General features: G+C 44.5%; 1 protein-coding gene across 3 annotated transcripts; it reads left to right on the forward strand.

The window, feature by feature from the left end:
- The first annotated feature begins 13 nt into the window (after nucleotides 1-13).
- On the forward strand, nucleotides 14-8,371 carry ckmt2a (creatine kinase, mitochondrial 2a (sarcomeric)). Of its 3 annotated transcripts, XM_061697900.1 has the most exons (10): nucleotides 14-85; nucleotides 1,373-1,554; nucleotides 2,120-2,318; nucleotides 3,241-3,336; nucleotides 3,406-3,627; nucleotides 3,959-4,044; nucleotides 4,419-4,542; nucleotides 5,543-5,677; nucleotides 6,733-6,858; nucleotides 8,191-8,371. In XM_061697900.1, the coding sequence occupies exons 2-10, from the start codon at nucleotides 1,406-1,408 to the stop codon at nucleotides 8,305-8,307; spliced, it is 1,254 nt and encodes a 417-aa protein (XP_061553884.1). In that variant the 5' UTR covers nucleotides 14-85; nucleotides 1,373-1,405; the 3' UTR covers nucleotides 8,308-8,371. The 3 variants fall into 3 exon arrangements, with proteins under 3 accessions (XP_061553884.1, XP_061553882.1, XP_061553883.1); XM_061697898.1 differs by having other exon boundaries at nucleotides 3,241-3,627; XM_061697899.1 differs by lacking the exon at nucleotides 14-85 and adding an exon at nucleotides 568-1,169 and having other exon boundaries at nucleotides 3,241-3,627.
- Nucleotides 8,372-9,384: the final 1,013 nt, after the last annotated feature.

Raw genomic sequence — 9,384 nt, forward strand, 5'->3', positions numbered from 1 at the left:
GAGGGGGCGGGGCCTGCTGCGAGGGCAAGCTCATTAAGAAGAGAAGAGAAGACGGTCGGCTTCAGGCACCGCGTCGTCCCCGCAGGTAATCGACCTCCTTTTTCTCTTATTTCACAAATATGACTTTTGCATTTAGGGTTTTTTGTAACATTGATTTTTCTTTTGGTATGATTTTGTTTTTAACATTTCATTGTAGGATGTCCTTGTGTGCATTGAATTGCAGCATTATTATTCTACCAATGATTAATCTTGTCAGTATTTGTGATCATCAGAGTGCTTTTTCAGGTGTGATGTCATCCAAGGCTCGATGCAAACTTAAATTTGATGCTAACTTTAAAGGTACAGAGTGTCTGAGTCATTTCACATCCCGATTGTTTTGCATTTCTTGCAAGGTGTAGTCACGAAAATGTCTCAGAGTTCCTCTTGACTCCTGCTTGGCCGTACTGGAGGTAAAAGTTCACCAGCCATGAGGGGTTAAGCAGGGGGAGGTGTTAAGACCATTAAGTCGACTTAGTGATCAAGTTAAACCCTCCTTTCTTCCTGTTTTGCCTCTTTGCGACCATCTGACTTTTTGCTACCCCAAATCCTTCGTCCTGGAAAGTCGCTCTCTGGGTTCTGCCGTGGTGGGTCCGGTGGATTTGTGGCCCACGGCCAGTCTTTCTTGGCGCCGTGGCGGCACAACGCTCCTGTGATCGTCTAAAAATATGACGTATAAATATAGACGTGGAGATGACGGTAGCGTTTTAGCGCTGCATAAGGGAAACGACCTTCTGCACAGTAATGTCCGTACTGTCCAGGTGGCTAAGCTAACTAGCGGGAAGCTGCGATAAGATGCTAACGGCGTGTGCCACAGCTTCCGCTAAGCTTGTTAGAGGACAGACGCAAATCTGGTTTGGACGATCCAGGTGCTAACGTCCCACCGGGTGGCCCTCTGACGACCTTCTCGTCAAATTTCCAGAGGAAAAATTCAACGACAAAAAAATCCTGCCACCAAAGCCAATTTGACTAACGAGATATTTCCATTATGAGTAGACCCACAAAAACAAATTCAGCCCCCGGAAACAGTTTGCGCGAGCACCGTGAAATTTGGGAGACGTGTCCATCGTGAGCAGGCCTACAGGAAAAAAAAAATGTCTCCAAGAAGGATCCAGAAGAAGCCGTGCCTGAAAGTACGCAGGAAGTCTGCCATTTTGGTTGAAAAGAGTCATTAGGCTCCTTTTGTCCATTTCCAATGCTACTCCGAGGATGAACTCCACCTAAAGAGTTCGTCCGATTGCCACCAGATTTGAAGAATGTATATGAGACAGATGGTGTCTTTAGACTTTTCATTTGTTGATTAATTTCATTTTTTTTGTTTTGTTTTTGCCTCTAGCTCCTTCACTTGTGACTCAAAGTTGAGGCAAAGATGGCTAACTCCTTCACGCGCCTGATGTCGGGCCGCAACACCGCCGCCCTACTGGCCACCCTGGGGGCGGGCACCGTGGCGACCGGCTTCCTGTTGAGCGACAGCGGCTCTCTGGCGGCGGAGGCGAGGAAGAAGCTCTATCCGGCCAGGTGACTGCCACCGATAGAAATAGAAATACGCTACGAACGTGACAGTAACAATGTGTCACGTTCCGTAGAGTTAGTCGGGAGTAGCAATGTATCGCGTTAACATGGAGGGTGGAGTTAGTTGAAGCAATGCATCACAGGGTCAGTCGAGTTAGTCGTGAACAATTTGTCACATCGACATGGTTGGTAGAGTCAGTCAGGAATAATGTCGACGTGGTCGGTACTGTTAGTTGGGAGTAACAATGTGTCACGATGTTGCGGGGGGAGTTAGTTGGGGCGTCACGTGGTTGGTCGAGTTAGTTGGAGTAACATTGCGTCACAGGATTGGTACAATAAGTCGGGTGTAACAAAATATCACATGAATATGGTCGGCAGAGTTAGTCAAGAGTAACGATGTCACGTTGACGAGTTGCAGCCGATGTGTTGCGTGTGAGCGCGGACGACGTCGTCGTGTCCCAGTGTGAAAGTCACCGTGTGGAAGTGACCCTCTCAGATTTCATGCACACTTGTGACCAGCTCAGCAAACCTCCCGCCCCCGCTCCCTCGCTACGACCTCTCGTCCTTGCAGCTCTGACTTCCCCGACCTGCGCAAACACAACAACTGCATGGCGACGGCGCTGACGCCCGCCATTTACTCCAAACTGCGGGACGAGGTCACCCCCAACAACTGGACCTTGGACCAGTGCATCCAGACGGGCGTGGACAACCCCGGGCACCCGTTCATCAAGACCGTGGGCTGCGTGGCTGGCGACGAGGAGAGCTATCAGGTCAGAAGAGGACGTCCGATATTTTAAGCTCGTTGCGAGGCAGAATTTTTTGGGGCGCAACCATTGGGGCCCCAATGTTCACTTAAAAAAAAAAAAATTAGGTTTCTGTTCACATTTGTTGCAAGGCAGAATTCATGGGGCACAACAGATGGTGCCCCAAAGTTCTGAAGTCACTTGTTGGTCAGCATGGGTTAAAAATATTGGTTCCCTAAAGGTCAATGGGGGGAAAAAAAAACTTTTGTCAGTTGTTGCTAGGAAGAATTCATGGGGCACAACCATTGGTGTCCCTAAGTTCAATCAAAAAGTATACTATTTCTGTTGTCACTTGTTGCTGGGTAGAATTTGTGGAGTACAACCATTGGTGCCCTAACATTCCTGTTGTCACTTGGCACAATTCATGTGACACAGCCATTGCTACCCCAAAGTTCACTTTTGAGAGTTCCTATTCCTATAGTCACTTGTTGCTCAGCAACCTTCGTGGGGCACAACCTTCGGTACCCCAAAGTTCCATTAAAAACAAAAATAATAATAATAATTTTTGAGTCACTTGTTCCTAGGAAGTATGAATGGGGCACAACCATTTGTGTTCCCAAGTTCTGTTAGAAAACAAACAACAACAAAAAACAATTTCATCACTTGACTTGTTGCTAGGCCGAATTCGTGGGGCACACCCATTGGTTCCCCATAATTGTTACAACAAAAGCATAATATTTCCATTGTGCAGTCATTTTATTGAAATAAAGTACACTTTTCAATGTGTGGACTCTCAAAGTCCTTCACTTAGTTAAAATAAATCCAGAGTAAATGAATAGCAGTTGTCACTCTTTCTGTATTCCCAAAAAGTCTTACTTCCGTAGACTAAAGAGCTACGAGGTGTAGATTGGTCCTTCTGTCTGTGCTAATGGTGTCATTTGATTTCCAGGTGTTTGCGGATCTCTTTGACCCGGTCATAAAAGACCGCCACAACGGCTATGACCCCAGAACCATGATCCACCCCACGGACCTGGACGCCTCTAAGGTACTCGCACCCCGCCGAGCTGCCGACTTGTGCACGAAACGATGCTCCGGTCTCGTCTTTCCTAACCAGCTGACGAACGGCACGTTTGACGACAACTACGTGCTGTCGTCTCGCGTGCGCACGGGCCGCAGCATCCGCGGCCTCAGCCTCCCGCCCGCCTGCAGCCGGGCGGAGCGCCGCGAGGTAGAGCGCGTGGCCGTCGCGGCGCTGGCCGGCCTCAAGGGGGACCTGGCGGGGCGCTACTACAGCCTGGGAGAGATGACCGACAGCGAGCAGCAGCAGCTGATCGACGTAAGACCGTCACCGCCGACACGATTCACGGGGCGCGATCATCGGTGCCCCGACGTTCGATTCGTAATGTCACACTTTTGTGCGGTCACTTGTCGTTAGGCAGATTCACGGGGCACAAGCTTTAGTGCCCCAAAGTCCAATATGTTTTTTTTTTTTCAAAGTCCACAACTAATGGGTGTTCTGCGTGATTCGCGGGGCACAATTATTGGTTGATCCGCTTCTGGACTTGGCCCGATTCTATTGTTTTTACTTCATCCAATCCGAAAGAAAGATCTCGAGTTATCCGTTCTGATCTTTGTGTTCTGATCCAATCCTGCCGCGCTCCTCTCAGGACCACTTCCTGTTCGACAAGCCCGTGTCTCCTTTACTCACCTCGGCCTTCATGGCCCGAGACTGGCCTGACGCCAGGGGCATCTGGTAAGAAGGTTCCAGAAAGAAGAACCTCACGTACAGTGTAGGATTTAGAGACTTACGGTCTTAGCAGCCGAGAGCGGACTTCCACGTGTCCCAGCCGCCTTCCCGGTCTTTCCTCTTTTGTACATTTGAGTGTTTTCGTCTTCTTCTTCCACCCTAATGAAACCTGTAGGACCACTTCCTGTTTGACAAGCCCGTGTCGCCTCTGTTGACATGCGCCTTCATGGGGCGAGACTGGCCCGACGCCAGGGGCATCTGGTAGGCCGCACGTGTGCTGTGCGCTGCATGCCCATCCGCCTGCCGTAGTCCCCCGTTTCCTTGCCGTGTCGCGATTGCCCGTCCGTGCCACGCGCCGAACGCTTGATGTTCTTCCGCAGGCACAACAACGAGAAGACCTTCCTGATCTGGATCAACGAGGAGGACCACACCAGAGTCATCTCCATGGAGAAGGGGGGCAACATGAAGAGGGTCTTTGAGAGATTCTGCAGAGGACTCAAGCAGGTACGCGACTTGACCCGCGTGTCTTTTTTGTCACGTTAAACTTCACGATTGAAAGAACATTACAAGAACTGTACTTTGCTGCCAGGCAGAATTCACGGGGCATTAGTCCAAAGTTCAAAGAAAAACATAAGCTCATTCGCACTTTATTCTCTTGTCGCCAAGCGGAATTCATGGGGCATTAACCCAAGGGCCAATCAAAAAACATCTACTCCTTTGCGCCTGAGTTACTAGTTGCTAGGCAGAATACATGGGGTCCGATCATTGGTGCCACAGCGTCCGATTTGTTTGGAAGCTACGCATTGACTAAGTGTTCTGTTCCTCAGCAGCGTCCATTGGGCGTGAACCCCGAGTCCAATAAAAAGCATCAACCAATTTGCTCTTTACACTGTTGTTGCGAGGCAGAATTCATGGGCACAGTCATTAGTGCCCCAAAGTTGCCTTACAAAAAAAAAAATATCATAATAGTCACTTGTTGCTGGGCAGAATTATTGGGACACAACCGTTAGTGCCCCAAAGTTCAATAAAAAAAACTATTTCTTGAATCACCTGTTTGTATATTCAAATTGTTTAGGCGCAACCATTATTGCGTCAAGGTTCAAATTAAAAAGATTCAGTTGTGCCAAAAAGTAATTTCTGTCGTCACTTGTTGCGAGGCAGAATTCTTGGGGCACAACCATTGATAACCCAAAGTTCAAATTCAAAAAGTCACACTCCGTGGAGTCACCTGTTGCGTGACGGAGTTCGTGGGGCACAACAATTGGTGCCTCAAACCCCTATTCATTTAAAAATCCTATTTCTTTAGTTTCTAGTTGCTTAGCTAGTTAGTGGGGCACAACCGTCGGTGCCCCAAAGTCAATTAAAAAACAATTTCTGTAGTCACTTGTTTCAAAGCAGAATTATTGGGCACAACCAAAGTCCAGTTCAGAAAATCTGATCGGTGTTGCTCGGCGGAATTGATGCGGCACAATTACAGGTTAAGAAACGACATTGGCATTCACAGGTAGAACATCTGATCCAAGAGAGGGGCTGGGAGTTCATGTGGAACCAACATCTGGGCTACATCCTCACGTGCCCCTCCAACCTGGGCACCGGCCTCAGGGCGGGCGTGCATGTGCGCCTTCCCAAACTCAGCAAGGTAACACGCACGCACGCACGCACGCACGCACACACACACAGTAGTGCGGCGGTGCCTTGAGATACACGTTTAATTTGTTGCGTGACGACGCTCGTCATCGCAAATCATCTTTCACCGTCGAAATTGATCTAAAAGACATTCATCTGCTCCACCCGCCCACTTGGGGGGAAAAAAACAACAAAAACATTTGGAATGTGTTTTTCATAAGGAAAATATCACTCTGTATAACCATTCTACTGTACTTTATACAAATACAGGAATGACATTACTAAATAGAATATAAAGAAATCATTTTTCTTGCCACATTTATTGCTTCAATTCAATGGACATTGTGCTGCCCATTCCGCTGTGTACGTCTTGGCCACCTGGGGGCAGTATAATAATATATACGGATGTGAACGAGCTCCACAGTAAGATTTATATATTTATGTATATATTTTTTAACCCAACCCCCATTTATTCATGGCAAAAAAACATGCTTGTTAGTTTTGTTTTTTTTTGGGGGGGGGGGGAAATAATGTTTTCATGGCAATCATAATGGAGCGGCAATTAGTTGTGTATTTCTTCTCGTCCCTGTGCGAATAGCGCGTTTCCTCTAGATTGTCTGACTACTGTTTGTGTTCCAATACCTGTTGCTTGAAGGGTTATAACTAGCGCAACATTGATGCTACTTTCGGTAGCCAATCGATGGTGCTTTTCCTTTTGTGTTAGCATTAAGCTAGCGGCCTTTCATATAAGGCAAAGTTGTGCGGTCGTGTGATTCTCTTGGTTTTATGTTGCGTTTGGGAATAAACTTCGACGGAGTGGTTCACGGGTTGCCAAACTGCTGCTTGTGATGTTCGTTGAAACCATCTTTTGCTCCTAACGCAAATTTGTGCTCTCAACTTCAGACAAAATAGTTTTTTAAATCAGCCGATCAACGGGAAAACGCGGATAAAGTCATTAGGGAGGAGGAAATGTGTGCGTTCAGCATCATTCACACAGACTTTTAGCAAACTATATTATAAAAGATCCCTTGATCGAGAGTCAGGAACGAGTGAATGTGGTTCCCGCAGGATCCTCGCTTCGCCAAGATCCTGGACAACTTGCGTCTGCAGAAGAGGGGCACGGGCGGCGTGGACACGGCGGCCACGGGCGACACTTTCGACATCTCCAACAACGACCGCCTGGGCAAGTCGGAGGTGAGCGTCCCTCGCCGCCGTGGGCAAAGTGCGGCCCGCGGGTCATGACGTGTGACCCGCCGCGTTCTTTCGTCGGAGACCACCGAGCTTTTACGTACTCGAGTCCTGCAACAGTTGTGCCGTTCATTTAGCCGAATAAAATATATACTGTATATGTTTTTATTTCGGATTAATTTTATATTCATTTATCTCATTAAATCATTGATTAATTTATTTATTGTATATAACACAATTTTACAAAGATGTAAAATGAACACTATACCACAAACTAGCTTTTTTAATTCAATGAATTATACATAATAAAAATGAATTACATTTATTTAGCATTTCCTCCTAAAATTGGTGGATTAAAATGTATTTGTTTTATTTTTTAATTTATGACCTTAATTTGTTAGTTGACTTATTGTAAATAACAAAATAAAAATAATAGTAAAATAATATTTTCTATAAATTCAGCCTTTGTTGTTTTATCAAATGGTTACTTCATTCTCATGAAATTAAAACATAAATGAATTCATAACATACAATAATTGACATACATATTTCCTTAATCTTATAAAATAATTGGTGAATGAATGAATTTAATTTTAAATAAAATATAATGATTTGTAATAAATTAACAGATCTATTTACATGCAAAATTAAATTAAATAAATTCGATTTTCTTTTATAATATAGATTTTAGAGCTTAAAATAAATGACATACAATTTCAATTTTTAAATAGGTTTTTAGTCTATTGAATATTTTCTAAGAATTAATAATGAATTCAATTCTAACAAAAGAATATTAAATTATTTACAATGAAATTGTCAATGAAATGAATTTACATAGACATTTAACATTTACAAACATATTTTGCAACTAAATTATTAATCAATGAATAATTATAAATATTGAGAATGAATGATTTAGAACGAATTCATAAAATAAACTATATTTTTTAAATGAGGAATTCATTTAATTCAAAATGAATAAATGTAGAATGAATTCTATTTTTATTTGTATATATTAAAAAAAAAAAAAAAAGATAATTTGTTCATGATTAAATTAGAAACGATTGAGAATAAATGAATACCCACATTTATATGCACATTTTAACATTTATTTGATTGAATATGTGGTTAATTTATGAATAATTCAAGTACAAATCAACCTTTTGGCTAATTTGATTAGATGATGATGATTATTAATTTTTTTACTTCATCTCCGACGATCTCTGAGCTGTCCATTTGTCCGTTGTTTTAAAAGTCCAATGTAGCCCTTGAGCACCGAGGTTTTGTGTTTTGGTGTGGCAACGCGCGGACCGTGCCTTCTGTGTGACGGCCACGCAGGTGGAGCTGGTGCAGCTGGTGGTGGACGGCGTCAACTTCCTGATCGAATGCGAGAAGAGGCTGGAGAAGGGCCAGGACATCAAGGTCCCGCCTCCCATCGCCATGTTTCGCAAATAAACGATTGATGCTCCTACCTCATGCTCTACTCACAGATCAGTAAAAGCACGACAATATGCTTTCACTTCCTGTTTCCTGTTTCACTTCCTATAGCATCTGCTCATACGCAACATCGTGTGATCAGAAGAATATTTAACCCAAGACTCCTGCACGTGCACCTCACTTCCTGGGTAGAAACCGATCCCCACAATGCCTCACAAACCCGTGAAATCAGTGCAATCTCATTGGCAATTTTAAGTTTCCTAAGTGCTATGACCTTGTCACATTTTTCCAAAAAGTACACATTTGAGCAGCACTTCTTGCTACGCAAAATTTGTGGGGCACAATCGTCAGTGTCACACATTTCTGTACGCATCCCTGTTGCTCCAAATTCTTTGGCGCAATCAAAGGTGCTCCAAAAGTCCAATTAAAGGTCGCATAGCTTCTCTCTAAATTTAGACTTCCAAAGATGGACTTTGTATTAAAGTGTCAAATTTCATTTGGAAAAAACACCTTGGATTTGTCCTCAGCGTGTCCAAAAAAGCCCCCTTCCTCTATTTGAGCCACTTTTGTATTCGCTTTGTCCATATTTGGCTAAGACCGCCCCCCTGTCCTCTGATCGGTTGCCCCCGTGTTGTGCGAGCACACGTTACGTCGGCGGAGATCTTCGCTAGTGACGTAGATCAGCTCGAGAAATTCCGATGACCTGATTTCAGTCTGGCTCTCAGGCATGCATGGACCATTTTTATTCATATTTCACGTTTGAGGAGGCACCAGAGACACAAAACATCCCAAACACTAGAAAAGGTCGGTTTGGTAAAATACAAGACCTTTAAATTCACACGTCTGAGCAGTAACTTGTTCCGAGACACAATTCTTATGCCGCAATCTCTGGTGCCTCAAAGTCAGTAAAGAAAAAAACATTTGTGCAGTACCGTGTTACTAGGCAGAATTCATGGTGCCCCATCAATCCAACAACAGAAACATCACATTTTGCATTCACTTGTTCGCTAGGCAGAATTTAAATCTATTGGGCACCTAATTTTAAAAAGTCACATTATTGGGCAGACGCCCCCCCCCCCACCCCCCCCCCCCCCC

The sequence above is a fragment of the Phycodurus eques genome, chromosome 15 (genome assembly GCF_024500275.1).
Source record: "Phycodurus eques isolate BA_2022a chromosome 15, UOR_Pequ_1.1, whole genome shotgun sequence".
NCBI classification, from domain to species: Eukaryota; Metazoa; Chordata; class Actinopteri; order Syngnathiformes; family Syngnathidae; genus Phycodurus; species Phycodurus eques.

Bases quoted from the DNA above. Each gene is read 5' to 3' on its own strand.
- ckmt2a (XM_061697898.1), top strand. From the start codon at position 1,406: ATGGCTAACTCCTTCACGCGCCTGATGTCGGGCCGCAACACCGCCGCC. The intron at 4,045-4,418 runs GTAAGAAGGTTC...GTTCTTCCGCAG, and splicing joins CCTGACGCCAGGGGCATCTG to GCACAACAACGAGAAGACCT. The intron at 4,543-5,542 runs GTACGCGACTTG...TGGCATTCACAG, and splicing joins TCTGCAGAGGACTCAAGCAG to GTAGAACATCTGATCCAAGA.